The sequence below is a fragment of the Morchella sextelata genome (assembly GCF_020137385.1).
Source record: "Morchella sextelata strain SCLS chromosome Unknown scls_21, whole genome shotgun sequence".
Lineage (NCBI taxonomy): Eukaryota > Fungi > Ascomycota > Pezizomycetes > Pezizales > Morchellaceae > Morchella > Morchella sextelata.
In genome coordinates this window covers 264,696-291,917 of record NW_025408636.1, presented here as the reverse complement: position 1 = coordinate 291,917, position 27,222 = coordinate 264,696, and the positions used below count along the sequence as shown (strand labels likewise).

Below are 27,222 nucleotides of genomic sequence, written 5' to 3'. Positions count from 1 at the left end.
GTATTATAGGCTGTACGCATGCGTTCTAGTATATATACGTACCGAATACCACACATATTTTCGAATGTTCGCAGGGAGCGACCTTGCTATCAACCCGACCGACCGTATTTTGGAGTCGCGCCGAAGCAATTAAGATCGAAGCGGCATACCCAGGGGTGCGCGTGTATTCAGATAAAGACTAACAAGGTAGATAGGGACACGGCGGTGAGAATAACTGGATATTCGTAAACTCTGAAGTCAAGTAATGTGCCAATGTGTTGAATAGATCCGGATGCATGAGTCGGAAGCAGAATTGGCCATTGTAAATCAACTTCACAGAAAAACAAGGAATATGTGGCGGCACTCAAAGTAACTACATGTGTTAAATAGGTATAGATAAATGTGGCCAGCCTCGAGGATTATCTAAATGTATTGACCAGATGGTCAGAAAAACGCCTTGATGAATCACTCAACCAATCGATCAGAAAACCCCTCCGACCACTAGAATTACGGTTGCAATAAATCTATGCAGGTGTGTCCAGGGTAGTTCTTATTTCTGGTCCGTCGGACCGAAGCTTGCACACCGAGCCCATAACCACAAAGCCCTGGCTACCACACGAGTGATATTCCATGATCAAGCCTTCCCGCGGGCATCGCGCTAACCCACATTTCAAGCTGTCTAATTTACTTTAGCTTCATATTTGCTCTAGGATAAGATGAATCAGTGCCTGGATCGTATGGAGCAGAAGAAGTGCTTGTTGCGTTCAAAGAAATCTATCCGCCCATGGCCCACTTACCAGTATGGAACAGAAAGCAAGGGAAACCTCGATCTTCTGGATAAGCCCTAGATCTTGATTATAAACAATTCTCGAGGAAAGAGCTCTATTGGACATAGATGAGATCGCACTACACATGTAAACGTGTCCCTAACTAAATTGACGTACAATAGACGAGCAGTAAAAGACCACATTACAAGCCAAGACCAAATGCTTTCCACTCAGCCTCACAACCACCACGCTTCAACAACCACATACTCCAACTACTACAGCAGGCCTACTCCATAGTCAACCACGCCTCCATGTCACCCCATCTACTATTGACCCTTTAGCTCTCCATCGCCTCATACAGGGCCATATTTAAACTTCCTACCTACGTACTTTCGATGGAATCCAACTTAACAAAAAACCACCCAACCACCACCACCCACAGCTCCTCTCTCCAGAGCCACATCAACCGATGGCACTACCACCTCCACCACAGCCTAGCTAACCGCAGAACGGTGTCGAGCTCCCCCGGGGGCGACGCGTAACGATATGTCTATATACATCAAACCGCATATCATGAAACAAGCCATTGCCAAGCCATTGCCAAGCCATGCATGAAACAGCAGAGTTAGTTATAAACGGTGCGAATATCAAAACCGGCTACATGCACAACTCTAACTTGGAGAACAATAACGAACGGTACGGTACTTAAGAACTGGGAATCCGTCTATGGACCCACAATCGGAGCCTAGTGTTGCACGGTCGATGCTTGATGGTGCTTGTGCGCAGGAAGGGCAGTATTGGTCGGCACGGACTGGGATTGCGAGGCGGTTTTTCTAGCTCGATAGGGCCGGAAAAAGACAGAATTAATGTAACGAGTGATTGTTATTATTGAGTTTCTTAAAGAAAGAATACATGTTTGATTGTTCCCCGCACCTCCTCCCATATCCCACTTAATTGGGCTTACATAAATAGCTAGGCTCTCAATACAGCCCCCATCCAAAGATCTGATACATGTAACTCGTCCGACAAATCCCTCCAGACCCGACCAATATCAGGAAAAGAACTAACTTGCCACCGCTCCCCTTTGGTCGAACTCTAAGACCGCTATGTTTCCAATTGGCGCCACTAGGGTGCCGAGAAGATCTGGTTGAGGTATTCGGCAATATTAAGACAATAGTCATAGTTAGCTACGCACTGAGCTTGACTCAGTTTCGCCTTTTTGGTGCATTTGAGGAGGGTGGTCGTGCAACTGTCTATGGTGCAAAAAAAAAAAAAAGTATTAGTGGGATGCTTTTGTTTACGAGGGGGAAAAACGGGGAGGGGCTGGGTGGGATATCATACAGGTGACGGCTTGGGCGATGAAGTTTGCAGTCGACGCGGACAAGATGATATAGAGATTTTTCAACTCCTGGGGGACTATGCTGGGAAGTGGCAGAATGGGGAATGCATCCGAGACCGAGAGGAGGGAGAGGAAGAAGCAGAGGGCGAGGATGAGACTTTTTGAGGTGGAGAATTGCATGTTTCTGATTTTGGCTGTGAGTATGTGTTATTGGTTGGATTGCTGTGCTTGTGTATTTGTTTGTACTATTGTGTGGTTGTGATGATGATGCTGCTGCTGGAGTGATTGGATTGGTGAGAGTAATGGAGAAGAATGTCTCTGGCTTTATAGTCACCTAAACAGACATGATCCTGCCGGTCAAGCCGTTGGTCTATCTACCTATTCATTCATGATCCCCACGTCATGTCATGCCCTTTCATTGTCTCCCTTCAACAACACAAATACCGCCTCATCAAGGAGTTCACTCCATCAAGGAAACCTATCCCGTATCGATTCTGAAGTTCAATAATAAGAAAACACCCTCTCCCCGCCAAGGACCGTCCGCAAACATCCAGTCCCGCCACCGTGGGTCCCATAATTGTCGGGAACAATGAAATCCCTAAATTCAGCCGCCATCACCGGGGTCTCGATAAGCTTTCCTCCACGATCTCTGTGCAAAAGCTTGGCCGAGACAGCACATCTGGTTCTTGGTATCTGTACGTATGGTATGTACGCTAAATTTTAATATTAAGAATATAGATGTATCGGCTTGGCTTGGCTCATGCGCGATTGGTTGGTAGGGTGTGTTGCGCTGTGATCGGTTATTGGCGTTTTCATAGCTGTTGGCAATTATGTATCCCCAAGCTGGCCTGGTTAGTCATGAGCGAAGAAAGAATCTGGTGTGACCTAGTCGAGTGAGGATGAATGTCCAAATACTCTACGTCATATCCCGATCCCCATACCTCCAAACCGCAACAAAAAAACTCCAAGCTCCCCAAAAAGGTTCCTCCCCACGCTACTCATCGGAAATGTCCGCACTTCTCCGCATGGCAAGCATGGCTCCGACCGCTCTGTTTCTGTTTCTAGGCACCACCTTCCGTCTCTTTTTGTTCCCGTTGTAATCGGTGCCGGGTTGCACGTTGTTTAATTTGTCGACCGGTGCCTTGTCCGGTTCCGGATTGCAACGTGGGAACCCTAACCCTGGGAATCCGGGGTTTGTAGATGGGGGTTCCTTTATCGGGGGAATGGAGGAAATGGGACGGTTAGATGGGGATGGAGAAAGCTTGTTTTCATTCGAAATAGATGGGGTGTTTGTTTGAAGGATTTCAAATGGGGAAGACTACTTTGTGCGTGCGATGATGAGTTGAAAAGTCAGCTACGTAGGTGTAGCTTTGTGGCTTGAAGGCTTGAAGTAAAGACGCCGACCCAACGAACTGGGCCCCGGGGGGGGATTAGGGTTCCTACCGATGGAGCCGGATATTTGGAGCATGTGTCTTCTAGAATTCTATAGATCTAGCTCTAGATCTAGATACCTAGGTACCTTCCACTCAGACATGCGCTTAGGTCTCCCAGATGCAGGTCCGACCGGTATAATTTGCGATTTGCGGGGAAGGAGGGAGAACAACCACTTTAAATCTACATGTTATGACGTTCGTTGTTATAGTGGCGTCGACTACGGGTTGTTTTTCGACACATTTGAAATATATAGATACCGATTTGGTTGGTGGCTGAGAGCGACAGGGGATGGTTAGTTGATCATGTCCCGATCGGGCGGTGTGTAATAATTGCGTTCCAATTCGGGCCGGTGTTGCAATTCGGGCTAGTATTATTTAAGTAATGATTGCAATTGGTCCTCACAAGAGCTAGAGAGATACGGCCATGAGTGCGCGATCGATGCGGCTGTTGGGAAGTTGAATGCAATGGGGAGGACGGACTGGACGCTATATCTGTGCTTTGTCTTCAATTTTGCTACATACGTATTACTGGCTGTGTAGATGTGCGTGTAGGTACTGTATGTACTGTATGTACTGTCATTATATCAGCGATAGATGAAGACAGCGTGTAAAGCCAACTAGCTGAGATTGGACAAAGGACACATCGCTAGATCATCTAGCAACCGTCTATAAGTCGCGAGCGGGGACCGAGCAGTCTGTAATGAAAAGACATCTACTGTGTCCACACTGTACTGCGTTCGTTGTCGATGCTGCCCACCTTATGACGGAGGGTCGCAATCTTGATGAGAGATTGATTTGTTGATAAGAAAGAAAGATAAATCGATCTATCTGTGAGTAAAATTATACACTCTTAGCACTAACTTTAGGGCGCAGATGAAGAGATAGCTAACAAGGCGATAGACGACCGCGCCCCTTCCCTACCCCCCCAAGGCTACTAGCAGCCAATATTCGAACAACTTTGAAAAAACAATCTAGAGACATGAGGATGGCAGAAATTGCAGTGGTGTTCTGACTAGTAAAAGGAGCAGGACTCTTTTCAGGCCCCTCGGACTGCGCCCAGGTACCCAATAAGGACCATACTTCCTCTAATATGTAGGCTTCTCTCGATCTCGACCCGTAGGTGTTATTCACCGCCCTAGGAGGGGGCTGTAGTTCAGCTGTAGGCAGACTAAATGCAAGATGTCGACTGGTTGAGGCGTAGGAATGTACGGCTGGGACGGGCGGTCCAAGTATTCCCACTAGACTATCTCTCTGTAGAAAGTATCTGACCAGCGCTGACAGACAAGAGATCGAATTGAAGCTTAGGCAGTATCGACTATCATCTAGCAACGACGTACACAATTATTCTGACATTCCTCACAGTTCTTATAAGAAGCAGTTCATATGACATGACCCAGCTCCCCTCAATTCGATCAGGCAATCTAGATTACGGGAGCATGCATGAAATTTTGACCGAGTGATGCATGCGGGGGACAGACCGAGAGCAGGTGGTATACCCGTTTATTGCCGTAAGTTACTCGGGGCATGGTATGTAGAGGACGCCTGGTTTGAGCATATGATACCACAGAGACTTACCGCGAGCGCCTTGTCGAGGCCTACTAATCCCAGCGGGAAGCTCAATCCTAGCTAGCTATAGGCACATGCTCTCTACATAGCTGTCTACCTAGACATTTAATTTGGCTATAATTGCAATAGATAGCATAATATCGATATATCGCGCGTCGCCGGAATCTCAATTGACTCACTGACAAGCCCGCGATAAGAAGCTCAATTGCAAGGCGCGCCTCCACGTTTGGAAGAAAAAGCCGCTCAATTCCGGCCCTGTGATCCTCCCGTCTCTGTGATCTTCGCGTCATGTCAAGAAGGCTTGCTGCGCCGGCATGGAACCAAAGTTCGCAGTATTGACGATCATTTCAATTGCTCCCCTGGCTATGCGCACAATCCCGTCGCTAAGCACCATATACCCACCTACATGCGAAAACCTTAAATCGCCGGCCTTCTCGAGCTACACATATCCACATGTAGCCATAAATACTCCACGCAGCTGTCACTTATACATACATGAGTGGCTTGGCGGGTTGCTCGCCGTTATATAAAGCTCCTGTCCCCCGCGAGCGCGTAAGGTACTCTGAGTAGAGTATGGGTCACGATACGGTGCACGCCGGCGGGACGCTCGCATCCTGATAATTTGATAGCGGATAAACCTACAATGATTATGGGCAGAGCGGTGAGTAATTGAACTACGTACTAGCTAGCGCTGTCCATGACAATCTTACTGATTAACGGTGAATTCAGGTACACGTGATGCTATTTATGGCGGGAGTTGGGCTGGGAGACAGCAATCTTGAAGCCATGCAAGAAGACCCCCATCTCCGAGCTAGCTACCCAATGAAAGTATCTTACGAGGCCAATTGACTCACACCGCGCCCAAGAGGTCTTATTTATTATTCCCTCAACGCAAATCTCGCAAAAAAGCCTACTCCAATTGCCTTGTTTTGATTTAATCAACGCCAAGCGCATATTCTCCAGTTTAGAAAATATCTTGCAATATCGATCATTGACCATTCTGAGCGCTAGATGCCTAGACTAGACTGGTATCGTTGCATGTAGATTTAGTATTTCATCACGATTGTGCATGCCCATATGAAGGAATCTTGCTACCTTCAACGACCCTTCAAACTCTATAAAAAAAAAGTTTCCAAAAAAGTCTGTCCCATAGCCTGGTCCCAAGTCAGGGTTAGGGTTAGTCAGATGTATCTACAACGTCAGTAGTGCTATAAGTAGTGGTGTCAGATTTCGTGAAACGACCCCTCCTCCTGACATACGCGTCGTTCAGCTCACACTGAACTGAGCGGACGCGATTGAATTCATGTGGGATCCCGAGAGTATCTAGCAGAGAACAATGGTAAGAACCTCAGCCCTGCGGGGATGTGCGGTCTGCAGCTGTTGTAACGTCGTTAGGTAGCTTAACCCAGGAATGACTTTATAATTACATGTATTTACACTTTGTGGCGCTATCAGTTGATCGCGACGGTAGGTAATTATGTAAGTACTACAACATACTTGCTTTGTGGCGCTATCAGTTGACCGCGACGGCAGTTTGTAAGTACTACTCCTAGCTACAGACGTACTCACTGCACCCTATATTTGAGGACTTGATTAATTGGGGGCTTGAGGACTCGTGAATTTGAGAGCTAGCGTAGGTACGTAAAAATGTGGCTTCGGGGCAAAAGCTAAATCGATATATATACTTATATAGACAGTCGAAACCCGTTGCATATAGTGCCTTTGTGCATGCTACCACCAGCCGGTACTCTCGGCCTCGCGCGCGGGGCCTGATTGATTAAGCTACCCAAGAGGCCAGCTCAGGGCCAGAAGTTAGGACGCTGTAGTGCGGGTTATTCCCATAGGTGTTTTATCAACACGTTGCAGCGGCTGGACTCGGTTAAGCATATATGTGTTAATTTCTTACAACCTATAAAATTGCGCTGCGGCACCCACTCAATACTACCGTCATCACTCCTACATTCCAAGACTGCCGATAGAGAGATCTCGAACATGAAGCGCCCGGAAGAGCCTACCTAGCTACATACCTAGAGTAGACGGATCTGGGTGTTGCGGTTATGTTACCCCTCACTCATTCCCCGGTTGCACGTTGTACTGTACAGCTGTGCATGTTTGATCGCGAGCTTAAATTAATTAGCCCTTGAGCAGTAGTGGTTTGGCAGGGCGGATCATGATCGGACGTTGGGTACACAGGCACTGCCTGGAATCTGCACTGCATGTACTGCGCGGGGGGGGGGGGGGGGGGTGTGTGAGTTCAAGGCGAAGTGGGAAGGCATAGCCGTGGATCTGTAGACGGGAAGACGTTGATTCGCGGGGAGAAGACTGATGGCGCAGGTCCGCAATTAACTGCGGGGTTGTAACTTATCCTACATGCAGGCCCTATCGCGATATATCGGCGCCAAGAAGGGGTATTTTCAGTAGAGGATAATAACTCTCAGCCCTACGCCTAGGATATAGGTACGAAGTCCTAGGTCGTGACATTTCACGACGCGACCTATGGGTCTTGTCAATGATCGCATGTCCCGCCCGGGCGGTGGGTCATTACCAACACCGCCGAGAATGCGTAATTAACGGATCGCAGCAATTACGCAATTGCCGTTGGGATCATTGTCGAAATATGGTAGCCTTATGGGCCGCCCAATACAATTGAGCCAGGCGTATATACAAATCTTGTTTTCGGAGTGTTCATGGTACCGTACCGGTACTGCTCGACGCGACGCGGTGAAGGGGAATGATCAACAGGACGCTGGTTTGCCAGACTGCACGAGTCCCTGCATGGGGCGGAGGTGTATATAAAGCTTGTACTGATTCGGAGTGCCCTGCTTTACGAGTGCTGCAAATCGCCCAATTGACGCTATAACGTCAATGTGCAAAGACAAGCTTATGATATCTGAATTATTACTGATGATTTGATCCTACGACGGGTCTTTATCTGAGAGAACGTATCTTCGACTATAGCATTTCAGATACGTAGGTATGAAGGAAATACTCAATTAATTAATGAATCCATAAACTAATCAACAATTAGGAACCTCTCCCCACTATACTAGCTACCTATCAATATCCTACAAATCGTCGCCATCAACAGCAAATAAAGAAGTACAGAACCCCCACGTAAGTACTGGAAAGCCTTGAGAACCCTAACCGTGACTCCAAGGCGCATACCGCTCGACCCCAAATATCAGCTGATGATAGTAGCACAATTGCAGCCTAACCAAAGCCTATTTGCACCGCAGCTCACAGATCGCTCCAGCAGCCGCTCTTCCTGGATACTTGCTAGTTTCAGTCGACTCGCTTTCCTTGCTTTCTTCACTCTATCTGTCTCAGGAAAACGATCGATCGATACAAAAAAGTAACCACTCTAAATTTTCATACCAGCAGCTAGACGCACAGAAATCCCACACATACAGACACACTCAATATGAACTCCTCCACGCTCATGGCCATGAATAATACTACTACTAGTACCACTACTAGTAATACTATTAGCAATACTACTAGTATAGCTAGCTGGGGCTTTCGAGGGATTTCTGTGGAAGCATGGCTAGCCATCGCCGGTATTCTGATCGAAATTCTCCTCGCATTCTGGAAAGAGAAGATTGTTTTGCTTGTAAAGGAGGTGCTCTCTTGGGCGGCGAAGAAGAAGCTTGCGGTGAAGAGGTGGTGGCGGTCAATTCGAGGAAAGGTATTCTAAGATACCTCCCCGCCATGGATGCGAGACATGGACGTACTCTCAACTAACAAGCACACCTCCTAGACTCCCGACCAGGAAGGGGGGGTTAAAGACATCGAAAACGAAGCCGGCGCTCCCCTCGAGTCCAGCATCAGCATGGCCAACAGCCACACCACGCAGGTAGTGAATAACTACTACAGCTTCCATCACGACCACCCCGCGGCCGACCTGCAGTTGCCGGCTGCAGCTCTCGTGAGGCCCGCTAGTAGGATTACCCCGAACGCCGAGGAACGCGCACTGTTACGTACCCGTCTCGGAGCCGCTACGTGGTCCGGAGTGCGGGATGGTAATGCTTCACCCCCAGATCGTGTGCCGTTTAAATTTTCGACACGGGTGTGCGTACGTATATTCTAATTTGCAGAGCTTGTTGACATGGATGCATATATATAGATCATTGTACTCTGCGTCGACCAGAGGTTGCTTGGTGCCATGAATTGGAGGCTGTGGTTTGCCACAAACTGGAGGATGAGGTTCGGCAGTAGTGGGTGGTATGAGGATATTTGACTGCTTGCTTCATACGTGGTCAGTGTCTGTATTTGCGTGGCCCTTTGGTCTCGTAGGTTCAGATGTTGGGCATTTGTTGACTAATGGTTTAGGTTCTCATTCGGTTTTCATGCGTTTATTACGACTGAGTGTGGTGATTTCTCACATGGCTGCTAGGCTCATTAGCGATCTACTTTTATTTTTTCTTACTATTATTTATAGCCACCTTATGAGCTATCCATTTCTTACAATATTTAGTTTTTTTTAATACGTGGAGGGAATCCACATTTATACAGGCCCGGGGGGGGGGGGGGGGCGGGGTTCACTTATCGATATCATCATCATCATCGTTATTATTATACTGTTATTACTATTATTATCCTAAGAGCAAGGGTAGTCTACATTAATTAGACTGGAGTTTTCTTCTTTTTCATAGTGTTCTAGCACATGGCCATGGGTCCATTGTATTGTTATTTTGTCACTAATATAATGGATTCATGTTTCTTTATCCTCATATGGCCCGTGGTTTTTGAACTGAACTCAGTAGAAGATGAAAAAGAAGACCAGCTGCCAGACGGCGATGGTATTGTAATGATCGCACAACCACTACTACGTATACACCAGTCTTCCCCCGCCATGTTGTCCTTTTGCTCGGGTTTCTTGTAACTGCAACCCATGGGCCGCTCAAGCTGAGATTGCTCTAGCTCTGTCTCGAGCTCACTCGTGATATATACTGACTTAGGCTCTACTCGCTAACTCGTTAAGGCTCGACTCGTCCCTCAAAGCTCGACAGCTCGTCAATGCTCGACTCGCTCGAGCCTGGTTCGAGTCTACCCAAAGCACAAATAGCACGCTATTTCTCACCCCCGTCCCGAAATAAACGGAGGATTAATCATTTCCCTCGCTGATCACGACTGCCGGTATCGTGGTTCCCGTTCCTCTATCACGCTGGTTTAAGCGGAGCTGGCTACTGGCTCGAGACGACTAGCTGGCTCAACGACTAGCTTACTGGCTTAAGACGAGCTGTCTCTGGCGAGACGAGCCAAGCATCAAGTCGCTCCGGTCTGCCTCGCGGAGAATCGAACCGGGCTCGTTAATACTCGAGAAACTCACTCGAATCTTGCGATGTGTCCTCTATTCACGTGACCGAATGTCGTGATCGGTCAATTGATGTAAACCTACGCTATCCTATTAGAGAGTATTTTTTTCCAACCGTCAATTTCGACTATTGACGCTTCAAACTTGACAGTTGCGGGGGACAGGCGGAGTTGGCAGTTCCCCCCCTCACTGGCAAAATCGATCTGGCTAATTAGATGGAATGACACAATAAACTCGGAAAACCAAAGAGCTTGTCACGCTTACTTGTGAAATACGGCGCCGCGCGACCGTCGGGACTTGACATTCATATATATATATACCCAATATGATGCTAATTACAGTAGTGGTGCCAAAACTGGGTAAAAATTGTGGTTCTCCTCGTATATCTCACAGCACGCTGCCGGCCCCCCACTGAAATTCAAAAAATTGACAGCTCCGGTTGGTTTTTGGTAAGATGCAAACCGGGCGTTAGAGTTATGATAGGGATGGCTAATGAGATCTAATTCGGGATATTAGGAATCTACACGTTCGATCTGGACGGCTATGTTTCTAGATCCTGAGCTAGGCTTTGGGGTGTTAGTATAGTAGCGATATCGGCTACTCGCGCGCTCTATATTCTCACGCACTAGAACACCGACCGAGCAGCTGGTCCCAGATCTAGAAAAGAGGCAGACTTGATAGAGAGATCGAGAGAGGGAGAGGGAGAGGGTGCTACTCGTCGATCTATCGCAGGAGTGGGTATATTTTATTCCCACCCTCCATGCATTATTTGAGCTCTATTTAGTCGCGTTTCCGTCTGTATCGTTGGTAGAAAGTTGCCGCCGCGTGGTGCGCCCTGTTTATGGTGCCCACAGGCGAGCAATGAGATGGATAGGAGTCGGGGAAGAGGGAAATGGTATTTTTGCTGATACTCGCGCGACCGGATTGAAGCCGCTCAGACAAAAAAACAAGGAAATGATTATCGAGACTGTTTTTCCATAGCAACGGCCCAACCTCAATATCATGGCCTCGAGGCCTCACTATATATTAACTGTCCAAAATGCCATCAAAAAAAAAAAAAAAAAAAACAGGGGGACCTTGTATGGGCCCCTAGAGTTCTTATTTTCAAAACAAAAAAAAACATTGATTTTGGCATTTCACTGGCGCGCCGGGATGTTTTTTTACACAATTAATAGGAAGCTAGAACGAAGTAATCAGGCGTAAGAGTATTATACCAATGCCATGGAGGATCGAAACTTGGTGTGACTAACGAGACGTTACAATCTTTTATATCAAGGGCAACTGCTGTGCGCTGGTGTAGCAGGAAACATGATACATGTACTATTCTTAATTGTGTACAACTATTATTACTAGCACGCCAAGCATTAGGTGGCGCCTAGTATCGCGGCAGCGTCTATCTGGCCTGGCGCGTACTAGAGCCACCCTCCAGAGAGTGGTGCCTTCAGGGTTAAGCGGGCACAAGGGTAGCTGCGTCTAGGCTAAAGGTGAGCTCGAGAGGTGTGTACCTGGCCGGGTAGACATCCTACCCGTACAGAGCTTCTTCCACGTCCTTCCGTTTATTAGTTAATGACCGTAATTTAGCTCATATCCACCCATTTTCTATGAGTTTTATCGAGATGTAATTATTTAATATTGACTACTTCATACTCGAATTTATGTAGTAGAGTAATTGATACTTTGAAATTGACAGTTGCAAGAGGAAACCAGAGCCCCGGAGCCGAAAAGCTGCAAGTGCAGAGTACGGGTCATAAGTCGAATTCTTTATATTTTACTAGAGTCGAATCTATGCTTAAGCTTCAGGGCGTTGCTAAGCGTAGCGCAGCTCCAGTCCATGGTGGTGAGGGGTGATGAGTCAGCGAGGATCCAGGCTTGGCGGATGGGACCTAGGACTTGCGCCATAACCACTCGGCCATCTTGCCTTGGCGTCTGCGGCTCAAAGTGAACTTTTTGTGCTACCGCCATGCTTAAACCTGCTGTACGATAGTAATCAATAAAACATCTTGAGCATCATACATAAACTGTGCGGAAGCACATGAAGCGATGCCGATAATTCTATCGGTTCTTTCACGATCTGAAGGCTATGCACTGGTACGTACTAGATAGTCAAGCCTTAAGTGTCGAGCTTGACGAGCCCCATACCCAACGGGCCTGAACCAGCTCACGCTCATATACAAAAGGCTCAAGCCTAGGAGCCCGAGTATTTATAATATTGTTAGCACACATCTCTCGTTCCAGTCACGGCTATATCTCCTGGCAGAATTAAGGATGTGTCGTTATACCCTGGTCATTGACCACCGGCGGCTCGGTCGAGCTAGCTTATCATTCGGGCTCCTGGCCGCGAAAGCGCGAGCGACCTGCAAAATAGTTGAGACGGAATGGACTACCTAGATATGGGGTCAATGTAGTTATTAATCAGGATATTTGTCGACGTTTCATTCTTGCCCACCTTATGAGTTCTTATTAGTATATCTACCATCCATTGCGGATATCCTTACCGCATTGCTGCTTAAAGGTTGATGGATATTGCAATGGTTTAGGATCTCATGGCCCAGCGAGACTTAGAGCTGGAGTCCTTTGCGCAACTTAAGAATGTATGAGGGACAGCTAACTTGGGACTGGCTGGCGTTAGGCTAGTCGCACGGGGTTGTAGCGACATGTAGTTAGAATAGGTATCTGTAGTCACAGATAGGTGACTGCACGTTGTTGTCATAAACTAGCTCGTATAAAGGAGCCAGAGCTGTCGCAGTCATCTTGAATACAAACAATCCAAGGAACTCCTACGCTGCTTGAACAGTTGTGTCTCGGCCGCCAGTCGCTCCCCCGGTGTCACCGGTATTCGTTTTAGTCGTAAGAAGCAACACTTCTACGCGTCGATCGGCCGGTACCTGCATGCGCGCAACCTCGGATCGCCTATGGACCCGTGCTCTGGCGGTCATTACCCTAACGAGCAATATGGCCGGTTGCATGTTGCAATGGCGACGACACTGCGGTCACCGTGCCCGCTGGAAAGATGGTGTTTTGATAATTGACCGCTAGCCATAATGTTTAATCCGTGTCAATCATGTGAGGAAACACCGGTGACGAGGTTGTGAACTCTCTTAACCATACGTATAGCATATATATGCATGATCAAGAGTGACTCCCGGAGCGTATATATTTATCTGTATGTCCTTTTAGCCTTATGAAATCCAAAGAAAACGAGGTGCATGCAAACCCTAACAGGAGAACCAGCTATCCCTTAAATGCTGACCCCTCAAAAGAGCAAATTTTTATGCGGCTTTACTAACAGATCCTGTTATCTCTCTTATCAAATAATAGACCCCCCATACAAATCTAATTCCTCTATTATAGGGGTCAGCATGCCAGCTTAAGGGATAGCTATATAGCTACTCTTGCGTCATCGGACTGTATTCTGTGCCGTAGACACAGACTCGCTGAAAAGCTCACCTCATCATGAGCGTTCCACATCGCGATCCCAAGTTGGGTTAGCACGCACCTTAAATTACCTGAATGGCCAGTTGCGTAACCATCACCACACAGTTCCATTCACCGTCAGGTCTGCAATACAGATGCTTTTTTTCTATTTGCCGCCCGGGCGTAATCCGTCCTGGTAATGACAGCTCCCAAGGCCGCGTTTCCACTGTCTTTCGTCATGGGATGCGCCCGAACGAGTCTATAAAAACCCGCTCAATCGTCATCTTCTCGCGCATACTAAATCTCACTGATAGAATTCGGGAAGTATCTTCAATTGAAATTGATCAATGTCCGAGACCAACCTGAACAACAGCAATGAGGGCGGTAACAGTCTGAGTAGCAGTACGTGTAGTACTCTCTACAACCCGAATGAGCGAGGTCCGGGCCCGGAGCTTGATCAAAACCCACCACCACCACCACCACCACACCCTTGGGCCAGCGAATACGCGGCTAGTGGGAGAGCTACGCAACATCTGCGGCCAGCCAGCCTTTGGGATACGGGCCAGAATGAAGACTACGCCAGAACGAGATTTTCGTATAATTTCATTGACCGTACACGGCTCAATGGCACTGGATCCTCTAGTAGGGCCCTGTACAGTACAGCCATTGAGGTAAATTTAGTGCGAGAGGTCGAGCAGCGGCGGAGCGCTTCCAGATACAACAACGGTTCTCGTTCCCCTACCGCGCCAGACCCCGGAGTAGCCGCTCGACTACGCAAGGAGATGGAAGACGTCAAGATCTTCCTATGGTCGCGGGTTGAGGGCGAAAACCCAAATCCCAGGATGTACCTCCTTTTCAACCTTGCGTACGATACAGAGAAGAAGATGGGGTCAATTGCGGCCGATATGTATGCCATACGCTATGGCTTCAAGGCGCTCCTGAAGGCTGGCGCGTTGTTCGCGCTGCGAGATAATCTGCAGACACATATCCGCGCGATTGAAGAGGCGCACGCCGAGCTGAAGAGGATACTTGACGATGCAGTGGAAGTGACTGGCGGATCTATGTGGTATGTGGGCCAATTTTGCGGCGTTGTCGTAGTGGGCTAATTCAGACGCTTGTATTATACGTTTCTTCCTTCAGCCCCAGCCCGTACGCAAAGATTCCGTCGATGATTCAGATTAGGCGCCGGGAAGTGAATAGTGAGGGCGAGTATTTCCCACGCCCGCGGGCGTCCTTGAGGGCTCCTGTTGTACCTGCGGCAGTCCGAAGATAAGGCTGGTCTTTATCTGATAATGGGCTGGGTGTACATGTGTAGGGTGGGTACGTTTTCGAGATAATCAGCTGCCAAATAGAGTTATGTGGCCATGTGTTGATGAGCGAATGAACCCTGACGAACAAATCCCCTAGTTCTCTGTACATATTTAGTTCAACTGACTGGAAGATAGGTAATGCAATCACAGATTATCACTCGATCAGCATGAATCATAGTATGGATTTGCTGTTACACCCAACCCTCCCGCATTAGAATCTAGAAGAGTAAGAGATAGTCATTGATAAAGCCGGAGCGCTAAACGATGCAGTCATAGTTGTCGCCTCAGTCGAAGGTTGTGTATCCATATCTTGTTTCCAGGCTGGGCATGAAACCGCAGAGAGCCAATAAGCTATTTAGATGCAGAATCCCGAGGAACTTGAATATTCTTTGTTATCCAGTGATTGTTTCGCCTAGCACACACACCCTAAATCAGTGGCTCGAAGGGAGAGTATAGGAGAAATATATCTGTACTTCAACCTTATTGATTTCCATGTTCCCCTAGCTGAAGCCGTGATATTAGCAACTTGAATATAGCTGAATATTCTCGATAAGAAGGCTTGTCTTAATTACACCTGTACCAATCGCCCTTGTGTGGTGTTGCCACTGGGTTTCCAAAGTCCACTAAAGAAGATTCAGTCAGTAAACTGACTTAGGTAATAATTTCTGAAAACAAACCAAGGTGAGTTTCGAATAAACTTCGTCGATCGGCCAAATAGAAGATTTTTGTCCGTAAAAGTTCCCCTTAGATAAGTAGAATTGGTGAATAACGCACGATAGATGGTCCCTTTCTCAGAGTAGATGCGTACAAAAGTATTATGAGATGGGGGAGGCAAAAATAATCTCGTTTACCGAGTTGAAACGCTTGTGAACCCATGTTTCTATGTGTTTGGGTGCTGTAAGGCGTTGTGTGTTCCAATGGTTGCAAGGAGACCAAACTATTGGATGAGAGAAGAGATGATAATGTATTGCTAGGATTACTAGAATCTCTAGCTTTATACAAAATGATTAAGGACAGATTGTCACGCCACCTATTCCTCGCCACAAGTCCGCAGTTATAGTATACGTAACTGATAGTTACGTGTGCCACACGCATACGACAGCACTGAAAGAGATTCTCCATATGCTTGTACTAGATTTTTTGCAATGAGCACAAGTCTGCGGAATATATCTGCTGCGGGTACGCGGTCCATCCTGTTAGCTTGACGTCTGATAAATCCACTCCCGAGTGTATTATGGTTCAATTATAATCGCACTGACAGGATAGATAAGAGCCAGCTACAGCCGAGTAGTCAAGTGAGTTGATGCCAAGTTAGTTATGGATGCCGAGTTTCTGTCATAGCCTCCTGGCTGTATAAAATTAATGAAATATCGATGCCGAGTTTTGGTAGAAGTTCATGATGCTCCGTTAAGGTCATGGGAAGGGGAGGATTTTGCGTAAAGTCTCTATTTTAGCAAGTAAATCGGTTTATATATCTTATTGAAATGACCGACGAGTAGTGAACTCATGTATGTTAGAGCTGTATAATTAAAGGCCCAGAGGACCAGTGTTTTTCGATGCTGATATGTTCAAATGATTGGAATGATGTGATGACTCGGAGATACATCGGCTTATCGACAGGAGAATTAACATACAGAGTCAACCTACTCGCCATAATGACACATCTGTGTACAATGATATACATATATAACCCCTTGAATTTTGGTTGGTTGAGTTCACCGTTTGTGCTGCTAGCTTTGTTTTATCACGGGTGTGGCTATAAAGGTAATTAACATGAGCGTCCTCCCTGAGTCAAACAAATGAAACCGATGATCTGATCAGATTTTTTTTATCTGTTTCTCGGCTGGATAGCCTCCAACTTCGTAAAAGTCATCACATGTCGAGTGGTCCGTTGTCGACAAATAGTTTCACAGGAAGCGCCTCTCCATAGCCAATAGCTAAAACCACCCCATTCACCCAAGAATAAAAATTTAGATTAGGTACTTTCATTCGTAGCCTTATTAGCAAGGATATTTAGTATCTGATCTATGATACTTCTATTGGCTGCCAGAATAAAGAACAGTTGAGTTGTGGGTCATGGGGCGTCACTCCGATTTGTCACGCGAGTTGAAAGTGCCTTTCGCTATCGCCCCCACTTTTGTAACGGGCTAGGTCTGATGGAAATATCAATATTTTTGAAATGCAACTAGGCCGCTTGATAAGCTTGAATTTTTCATCAAAAACAAAGGCCCTTACTGCAGTGACTTTATTCTCTTATTGATTATTGAGTAAAGAATATATACTTCTGGTTGGTTTTTTAGGCTTTGGTGATGTGCCCACATCCCTGTGCTGCAGCTGAAGATTCCGTACCTAAATTAGCATCGCACATGATTATTAGTAGTATGGTGCCCCCAGTCTTAAAGTTAACATGGGAAAAACGCCAAATCGCTTATAACTTTTCAACCACGATATGTATTAAAAATCTTTCAAGATAAAAGCTGGATACCGTGATGAAGAAGGGTTTGTCTTGACAGGTTTTTAATATCTATCGTGGTTGAAAAGTTATAAGCGATTTGGCGTTTTTCCCATGTTACCTTTAAGACTGGGGGCACCATAACTCAACTTTTTATAAGCGAACATGTAAAAGCCAGATCTGCCGAATTTATATCGGGGTAATATTCTCACCGCGATTGATAAACTCGGCCCGTGACTATTGCCTATCTAGATAGCCGCTAGCTCAAAGAGAAAGGAATTATCCGTCTCGCGATTCCATGCACCACTCGGATAAGTAGTACTGATCATGAGACATCACTCGTGGAAAGCATGATAGCTTTTTGGTATTGCCGCGATGGTGTTCCGAGGCGCGGGGTTCTCTATCGGGTCTCAATGCGGGAGGATCCTTGGAATCCCTCGAATCGAGGAAATCGACCGATGCGTACGTGTAGCGAATGTTGTCTCCACGCGAGGTCTTTTTCACACCTGCTCGAAATTTTTCAAAAAGAGTCTAGTTAGTTCTCTTTCATGGTTTAAAGTCTCGAAACTTCTGAAAGGGTTGTTCTTTATATTTTCTACGCATTTCGAAACGTCAAAAGCTATTGGTCGCCCAGGCTCTTTGAACGGCGATTCAGCTCCTGCATCGCTGATACGATATTGAATCCCAAACGTTCCAGGCGTAAGGTTGTTGTTGTTCAGGTTTTGTCGAGCAACGAAAATTATCATTGGCAGCATATGTCCATAATTACGGAACTGTTACTCCTCCAATGAGTAGTACAGTGGAAACACGAAGGGCTCTGCCGGTATTTCAGCTTTTCTGCCGGAAGTTGTGCCTGTCTTCCGCAACTTAAATATCTGTTAAATAGCAGAGCAGTAGAGCAGGCCTAGGAATCGGTAGGATAGACATGTCGTTGCGTTTGCATGCAGTGCATGCTTCCTTGAAAGAAGAAGTAACGTTTCTCGTTCGAAAGTTGTGGATGATGGAGAGGGTGAGATCGATTTCACCGTCAATTGCAGCACAAGGGCTCTACCTATTGGTTTGAGGGCATATGCAGCTCTTAGATCCTTTTATTTTAGATACCTCCCTGATTACCAGTAGAGAAGGTTCTCCTGGTCTTGCCACTGAGAAACTCCAAATTCTAGGGTAACGGATAATCTTTTCATCCGTTGGTTGACACAGGACGCTGAGCAATTGCTTTTGTTCAACCGACACCTTGCATGCTCCACACGTCTGTCGAGAGCCTCAAAAGACGCTTGCGGATGCGGTGATATGAGTGAACCATCTAATCCCATGCGCGTACTCTAGACAGACGGTGCTGATTCGCAGTAGGAAACATAAAAAACGTGGGATACACAGTGATGATTTGTTATTTCGTCTTCACGATATGATTTCCCATTTCCCGTTTTTGTTTTCCCGGGTTCGGGGAACTTATCGATATCAACTGATGCCAAAACCTCGGAAACCACCGTTCCGCCAAAGCGGAGAGACCTACACACCTATTGTGAGATGACTGGGATGTCTTGAAGCATGTAAGGGTTGTAAGGGTACATGAGAAAAAAATGGTACATAGATTATCTTTCCCGCGCTGTTTGATGGAGAGCCAATGGGATGCCGACATGTGTGGAATCTGCAGGTGACGAGAGGTTGTGGAAGGGGAAAGGAAAAGAAGCAGGTACAACAATCGGGGTGCAATGAGGAGTCCCAGTATTCTCGACACAAGAAAGCTGGACGTCCCGGGAATTTTTTTTTACAACAGAGACTTTTTCCTCGTTCCGTAAGAAAAAGAAAATGTTTCTTTATTATCCTCACAAGTTCATTCTTCTCCAAAGTGGGGATGAGATCCGTTGGGGAAGAGAGGGGTCTAGTGTGGGGGATCTCCTGCCACTTCCACCTCCCTCATGTAGCGTATATATGTAGAGCGCTCGTGATAGGAAATTCTCGGTTATTGCTTTTGATGCTCCTGGTTTGGCAATTGGCGCCTGGGTTCGTGCACGCTTTCGTTTTCTATGTGAATCTCGCGTTTAACGTTTGAGTCCTGCAGGGTTAGGGGACAGCGTGGAAGAACGCCGTATGGAGCAAGGCGGGGATGGGGTAAGTTTAGTCAGTCAGATGGCGCTAGGGGAGCTGGGGGGTGGAGATTTGGAGCGTTGGCAGTGGGCACTCAAGAAGCGGCGAAACACCACAAAGTGTGACTTCACTACCACGGGGGTAGCGAACTAGAGTAGGACTTTTTTCTCTTCCACTCTTGCGAAGTATATCCTCTCCGTTGTTGTTGTTATTGTTGTTGTTCCTCAGCCACTTTGCTCTCTCGCTCCACTTACACTACCCATCTCTCCATCTCGGTCGGATCTCCTCACCTGTTCTCGTCTCCTCCCACCCACCACCTCCCTCAACAACCCCTAGCCTCTCCACTCTCTTTCTGACTTCACTCCAAGAGTACTATCATCATCTCGACACCCCTTCGTCCCATCGCTTCCTGCTCTACAGTTCCATCGATTGCGTTCCTGCCCCAGCAACGGTTCATAGTTTTTTTCCATTGCAGACTCGCTCGGCTAGGAACTCGTATTCAAAACCGTCCAGGAGGCCAACTTGCTTTGCCCACGTCCAAAGTCTCTGTTAGGTAATTGCCAGCCTGGTGATATTTCTCTGACTCTCTTTGATTCAATCTTCTGCACTTCTGCTCCTTGCTATCATCGATACCCCCCCTGCATCACACCCTCTATCTAGTGCCCTACTTCCCCGAAACCCACCCAATAAATAGTTTTCCGAAAGGACAGCATCAACGTGCTCTACAGGCTCGAACACATTCCATTCCTACTTTGTCCATTCTGTTCCCAAATCCCCACTCTTGTCACCAAGCTTCTTGAGTTACGTTCTTTTCGTAGTGCGTTTTTGTGGTCCATTGAAACGAAGGCTCACAAAAAGTCGCCTTCGCACAGATTTCACCTAAAGACAACCAACATCGCACGTCGCTATAAACTAGCCAAAAATGCCGACTTTTAAGCACGTCACCCTCAACATTCACACACCGAAGGACCCCCCGGTGTCTACCGAAAACTTCTCTTGGGCCAACACTGCCCATTCTTCCTTGTCCGAGTATGGGGTGCACCGTCTCCGCAATACCCCCAAAATCACCAGTTATATCCCCTCTTCGACAAACTCGCCCTTCGCTATCTCCATCACGATTCTTGACAGCTATGTTCCGAAGAACGAGGGCGATGACCGGGAGAGTTTGGCGGCGTATGTCTACTTCGACGGGAGAGAGAAGGAAGAAACCGCCACCTTGCTGCGTCGGGGCGTTGAAACGTGGATTAGCAGTAGGTGGGTTGAGGTTAAAGAGGGGGAGCTCGCAGAGCGGGAGTTTGTGTTCAAAGAGGTTGGGCTGGAAAACTTCCTCAACGGGTTGGATATCTCCAAATCCGAGAAGCAGGCCAATTCCAAGTCCAGTGGTCGGAAAGCAGTCAACAGGAGGCACAGCATGCCGGCAAAAATGATTGAAGGAGAAGAAGAGGAGGAAGAAGGAGCTAAGGAATCAGCAGGGCAAATCAGGGTAGATTTGTTTAGAGTCCGATGCGAAGGTCCTGTCAGAAGAGGTGTTTGGGGCGGAATGTTCAAGGACAACAATAACAGAACTGACAATGAAGATTTTGGAGGCGGAGTGGATGTGAGCCACACTGCGGGGTACGTTAACTGTCTTAAACCCGGTTTGGTGGGAAGAATTGGCCGGGTGGGCACACGGAACAAAGTTTCCGGCAGTGAGTATCAATTCTTATAGAGAGCTTATTCATTTTTCTTTTCCGCGCGAACAGATTATCGGAACCGAAACCACTTGACAGAGAGACCGTCTCGACACAGAGTGTCAGTCATTTGGATCCCGAGGGCGTTGTCTACGCCAGTTTCGTGTTCTTTTACCGCGGAGAGCGTATGTGTTCATGTCTACTTTTGCAATTCCATTATCAATTGGGAGCAAGGCTAACTAGGTTTATATATCTAGGTCAACTTAAAAAGATGGGCTTGATCAAACCGCCCCCTCCGCTCCCCGTTCTCACGCGTGCTGAGACTATTGTAACATCTGCCGCTGAGACCAAGTGGAAGAAGCAAGATTTCGCATCTCTCTCCTCTGCCCTCTCTTCGCTCATCCCCAAGAGTGACGGGTTACTGAATGGGAAAAAGAAAGGATTTACAGACTTCCGCGAAGGTGACGCCGAATGGCACCAAAACGGCCACTCAAATGGAAGCGGCAAGTTCATCCCAGGCATCCATGAAAGGGATGATGGTGAACTCCTCATGGGAGATGATTTGAGTAGAGACGCTAGGGACGCTATCAGAGAAAGGATGAAGACCGAGGAGGAAGTTAGGCTTGAGGAAGAACTTGTCGGAAGAGTCGGACGAATTAAGGTCTGATCATGCTCATCTCCAGCACGTTTCTTTTTTTCCACCTCTCTCTCCTCAATGAACCCCAAATGACCTGCATCGGAATACTGATCTGTATTTTGGTTTTCAGCTCAAGCGCTCCCATTCTACATCTTCACTCCAGGGTGATGGATCAAAGTCCAAGGATGCCACCCCACCCCCGGTAGTTGGGGACGGGAATTCGAATAATTTCGCTACCACCCCGGGAAATAATCACCTGGCACCCGAAGCGGCTAATACGGAGGCAGAAACTCCACTTAAAAAGCGCCGTGGAAGTGGTGATATTGACGTAAAGAGCCCCAATCTTGCAGCAAACAATGCTGCTGCTATGGGAAGGGGGGTGGGATTTGGGCACAACACCCCTCCTATCACTTCGATGACAGCGGGTTATGGGGGTGGGAAAATGGAGTTTGGGGGGCTATTATCGAGCGGCATGGAGATGGAGGAAGAGATCCTATGAAGGACTCACAGGAATGGATGGGGGCAATGGTAGAGGAGTGGTGGAATTCTTAACACCATTTCAGGTATTTCTGGGCCTTTCTAAGTGCTATTCTTGGTTGAATTTCTTTTTTCTTTCTATTTGTTGAGTACGTTAAGTTTGTGTCTGTTTGCACAAAGGGGATGCTGCGCCGAGTTAACCCGTGAGATACCTGGAGAAGGAACTTGACAATCATTGCAAGTTTTCTCCTATATGGGGTCCTAGGGCGCGAAGTGCGGTTTGTAGTATGTTGGTTGTAAAGAATTCGGGGGTTTAGGCTTGAGATAGTTTTGGTGGACGTGAAAGTCAAGACATGGGGAAAGGCATAGATTTTCCGGAGATCGACACACGTATTCTTTTATTTTCTTTTTCACATGATTCCTGTATCATCATTAACCACATTCTTTTTACTCTTTCCTTATATTTATGTTTGAAGTATTTCCTTTCTCCCTTCCAACCTTTTCATATCATCACGTCCATCCACTCATTTAGTGTCTTCGTCTTTTGGGGGTGGAGTTGAGGGTACTATACCACTGCTTAACGTTTCGACTTTGAATCGTGTTCGATTATAGCAAAGAAAGAGCAGGATTTTAGGGAGGCAAGGGTGTACTCTACTCTCTTTTTAATTTCATATTTTGGAAGCCGGATTGCTTTGCTAGCTAGCCCATCTGCGTCATCGTAGTTTTTAGCAAATATATATTTAAGAATAAATTTTAGTGCGGTAGTTTGATACGATAAGGATGCGCAGATAGTTTTCGGGTGTTTCACGGATATCTGCATCTATTCCATGAATAGCATAACTTTATATACATGGTAAAACCTGTTTTGAATATCCTACACGGTACCGAAACCGCGTTCTCAAAAATACAATAAATGCAATAATCATGCAATGTGGGTTAGGTTTACTATACGCTGATTGGACTGTACTAGCTGTGGGTTAGGGTTACCTTAGTGTTAGACCAACCCCAACCCACGTTTCCAAGGTTCGTGGGACATTCATCTACAATATTCTAGCACCGTACTCTAAAAAGCTTGTTTCCCCAACAAAACCTTGAGGCACAGACAGGGTCACTTCCGAAAATCGGGATATTAACGACCTCTCCCGTTTTGCGCACGAGGTCTGCTGGCAGCCTTTTTTCTTAAGGGAAGACTGTGAACTGTCATAAAGAACCCATGCAAAGAAAACCCCATCCAAAATATCTGAGATTTATTTTTCTCTTTCGAAATTGATTTTCCGCGTGTTGACTCGAGCTAAGCCAAATGCGGCATTAATCCAGCAACCTCGTCTCCATTGGTGGTGGCAGCCGCCAGCCCAAAAGATGAGGCGACCACAACTCCCGTTCCCGTCTAATGAGAGTCTGCTGCATTTTCTGAGTCATGTGCAAGTGCCGCACGTCGCTGGATGATGACGAGAATTACATACATGTATGTACGCAGGCCCGGGCCGGAGCGTCTCGCCGTTAGGTAGCTACTGGCATGGGTGCCTCGCACTTTTTCGTCCGCGGGAGCTGTTGGAAATGTTTCTAGCCGGAGATTGCGGTGTGGGTTCTAGACTGTTTTTTTTTTTTAGCGCCGGGCGGTAGTAAAACACCCAAAGGCCTGGCTCTAGATTCAAAGAGGCCCGTAATCTTATCTTGTTGGGGTATATCAATTGGCGATATCGATAATTAATTGGGAGGTGAGGTTCAGAGGATATCACTCGGTTTCTAGGTAGGGTAATCGATGCGCGGTTAGCATCGACAGAGCCGCATCGGTCGAGGTTCAGAGCTGGTATTCGAGCTTTGTCTGTCTCTAGAGGTGTAGGAATGAAAATGCCTGGTAGATTCAGGGATTGGTACCTCTTCTGATTAGTTATATAGCTTTAGAGCTGGGGTTGCGTTACATTGCAGTGCTGCGCCCCGATGATTGCGCATTGCGCACGTTTTGGTCCAGCCGTGAACTTGAGAATTATGTTGTTTAAAATGTCTGCTGTATGGCTTAATTAATAGAGTAGGAAGTTGGCATTATACAAGGTTGGTGTACTCCTTAAATCTGGTGGACCTACTCGCTGGTAGGAGTGTTTGCCTTATTAAATATAAATGTCGTGCGCAGCGATGATACGTCGAGTTGAGAACACATTCAAGTTTCTATAATATCGCTAGATTAGTCTTCCAACGTAAGCGTAAAGAATGAAAGAATATATTCGACTTGAATTGAACGAAGCAGGTGAACTTCAGAGCTGAAACCGAGAATAAGAGAAATCTGCGCATCGTCAAATGCCAAGTAACTTTGGCGAATCAAAGGCTCCATTGAGTACATGGAATAGCTGACGATACATAGACGTCCACTCCTTGACATAACGCAAATAGTGGGTGTTTGAGATAGATAGGTGTCGGCTGAGCTGACTTATAACGCCCCTTTATAAATTTAAGCATACGCGCAGCATACAATTAATTGCAAATAAAGGAATTAGAGTTACACAGTACTCATGTCTTTATCTGAGACCAAGTAGCTGAACTAACCTCACAATGGCCTGGAATAAGCAAGCTGTATCACACGAAGGTGCCGTAGGAACTCTAGGACTGGATTGATTTTCAATGCAGTTAAGTTGTTTATAAGTGGTGATAATCGATCGCGAACCACTTGGGCTAACCAAGGAGTAGAGAACATTAAGCTCCTTGAGATCTGGGGACATTGATGTCCAATCATTATTCATGAAGGCCTTCTCATCTCGAATCAGCCTTTTGTACTGCATGTTTCGAGAATGGAACTTAACTCATGTCCTTTTTTTGAAAATCCTATCACAAGATATATATCATAGAAAGTCAAGGTGGCCACAAGAACCCATGCATATTCACAATGCCTCAAAGTAGTAAGCCCCATAGCCGAAGAGGTACAACAGTATCGAATAGTCCGCGATGGAGGTCAATTGCCAACTTCGGAGCTGGGCGGGTGACTTCTGTTAAACCGTTAGATGCTGTGGTTCCTCATCCGATCCAAGAGGGCAAACGTTTGTCTTGGTCATGAAAATTTTGTTTCCATTTGCTTTGCTAGACTGGTTGGAGTTAAACATTGAACAAATATGAGTTGGGAAGGTGTTTGGGTTGGCCAGTTGAACTTGTATAGAGAGATCTAAGGGTCATATACATCACGTATACGTGTCTAGGAAGAACAACATTATATGCAGTCTCGTGCCAGACTTTTGTCAACTCGTTCCTCGTCCTGCAGACTACAGAATCACACCACAGGCTGCGCACGAGACTACATTACATGTACGTTAGCCAGACCTTATGCCGAACCTGCTAGCGGCGTGTTCTAGTCGATAGAGGAATGTTGGGCTAATTACTAGCTTATCGGTGTATCCAGTCGTAACTCGGTTCCGTAACAGAGAAACTAGCCATAACTATTGACATGTTCCCTATCGGACGGTCCTTTCAAAAACGCGTTTGGATAGCCATTATTTCCGTATCGGCCAAACTCGATTATTTTCTACCTCTCGTCCTTTGAGGTAGTTGGGGTCAACACGTTACGTATATGTCGCGCTTTATCTAAATAACCATTCCATGGATATGAACTCATAATGTCATGTAGTTATCCGCCTTTTTCTTCATAGGTGTTATGCAGACGTTGCATACGTAAGGCATGACTATGAAAGAAAACGCTAAATTCATCTGAAGATGCAGAATTTGTGCACGTGTTAGAAATATCTGCCCCCGTCGCCAATTTTCATTTATCACTTGCGTGGCAGTTCCACACAATATCACTCGGAGAGCCAGTGATCGCCGCCAAGGATTTCCACTTCCGTCGTTGAGCAAACGCAACGTTGATATATGAAGAAAACAATCATCATGGTATACTAGTCCAACTCACCGGATTTCTAATCATATGATGGGCATATTTTCTAACACATCTACCCGTCTAGTTTCAGTACAGCCACGTATGCCGACTGAACTACAGCCACAATTATACTGATATAAGTGCCCGAGTTAGTATTTACTTCGTTCTACGATAAAAGGTTTGTCTCTGACATGACTAGCTCTAGTAGGAGTGGGAATGCATCAATTTTGACGTTTCCCATACAAAAAGTTGCGAGATACACATTATTTGATGCAATAATCGACCTACTCTGTGTTAAAGGCATTCCTGTCCCATTACAGACGAGTTTACTGATGCATTTACAGATACCTTTACCTGTTAAAGGCATGTTAAAGGCATGTTAAAGCCAATAAAATACGACTTTACTGACTGTTTCCGGGGTTTCCTGTTTTCCGCCAGAAAATCAATGTTTTCCAATGAAGCCTCTCCTCTAGATCTCGAGATAGTTGAGTCCCCAAATAGAATATTTCGGTTGGGTCATCAAATGGTATCTGGCATCAATGGGCTTGTAACAGTTGGGGAATACAATTTCATTTTTGTGGATCCATTGTTTCGCATATACATGTAGGATATTCTGACTTGATGCTTCAGGTATAAGAGTAGGATTCTCTGTGATGATTCGTTTCATTGGCGGTGGCCTTGGTCAATCATGTGAAGCATCACCGGTGGCCGAAACTTATCCCCCCCATGTGTATACGCCCAATATGGGTAACAGAAGCGTGACAGGGAAAGGCATCGGTAAAGTCGTCGGTAAAGTCATTAAATATCGTTTGTAATGTCGTCCGATTTCCCTTAAAACGACTTTCCCTCTGCCAAAATATTGACATTACCCACGTAAATCCAAGCTCGAAAAACGACTTTACCGACGACTTTACTGAATA

The 27,222-nt window shown here is 46.5% G+C and overlaps 6 protein-coding genes across 6 annotated transcripts; 3 read left to right on the top strand and 3 right to left on the bottom strand.

The window, feature by feature from the left end:
• Positions 1-1,809: 1,809 nt before the first annotated feature.
• H6S33_006658 (uncharacterized protein) lies at positions 1,810-2,265 on the bottom strand (the record flags this gene model as incomplete). Its single annotated transcript, XM_044838351.1, has 2 exons — positions 1,810-1,889; positions 2,088-2,265. 2 exons carry the CDS (start codon positions 2,263-2,265, stop codon positions 1,810-1,812), a joined length of 258 nt encoding a protein of 85 aa, XP_044689476.1.
• Positions 2,266-8,505: 6,240 nt separating this feature from the next.
• H6S33_006657 (uncharacterized protein) lies at positions 8,506-9,321 on the top strand (the record flags this gene model as incomplete). The annotated part of the gene is made up of 3 exons (XM_044838350.1): positions 8,506-8,769; positions 8,842-9,150; positions 9,208-9,321. 3 exons carry the CDS (start codon positions 8,506-8,508, stop codon positions 9,319-9,321), a joined length of 687 nt encoding a protein of 228 aa, XP_044689475.1.
• A 4,838-nt stretch (positions 9,322-14,159) lies between these two features.
• On the top strand, positions 14,160-15,085 carry H6S33_006656 (uncharacterized protein; the record flags this gene model as incomplete). The annotated part of the gene is made up of 2 exons (XM_044838349.1): positions 14,160-14,878; positions 14,953-15,085. 2 exons carry the CDS (start codon positions 14,160-14,162, stop codon positions 15,083-15,085), a joined length of 852 nt encoding a protein of 283 aa, XP_044689474.1.
• A 392-nt stretch (positions 15,086-15,477) lies between these two features.
• On the bottom strand, positions 15,478-15,998 carry H6S33_006655 (uncharacterized protein; the record flags this gene model as incomplete). The annotated part of the gene is made up of 5 exons (XM_044838348.1): positions 15,478-15,534; positions 15,596-15,622; positions 15,703-15,745; positions 15,800-15,865; positions 15,931-15,998. 5 exons carry the CDS (start codon positions 15,996-15,998, stop codon positions 15,478-15,480), a joined length of 261 nt encoding a protein of 86 aa, XP_044689473.1.
• Positions 15,999-20,584: 4,586 nt separating this feature from the next.
• On the top strand, positions 20,585-22,468 carry H6S33_006654 (uncharacterized protein; the record flags this gene model as incomplete). The annotated part of the gene is made up of 4 exons (XM_044838347.1): positions 20,585-21,276; positions 21,405-21,517; positions 21,590-21,993; positions 22,100-22,468. 4 exons carry the CDS (start codon positions 20,585-20,587, stop codon positions 22,466-22,468), a joined length of 1,578 nt encoding a protein of 525 aa, XP_044689472.1.
• A 2,086-nt stretch (positions 22,469-24,554) lies between these two features.
• H6S33_006653 (uncharacterized protein) lies at positions 24,555-25,538 on the bottom strand (the record flags this gene model as incomplete). Its single annotated transcript, XM_044838346.1, has 5 exons — positions 24,555-24,612; positions 24,674-24,727; positions 24,988-25,206; positions 25,324-25,424; positions 25,476-25,538. The coding sequence occupies 5 exons, from the start codon at positions 25,536-25,538 to the stop codon at positions 24,555-24,557; spliced, it is 495 nt and encodes a 164-aa protein (XP_044689471.1).
• Positions 25,539-27,222: the final 1,684 nt, after the last annotated feature.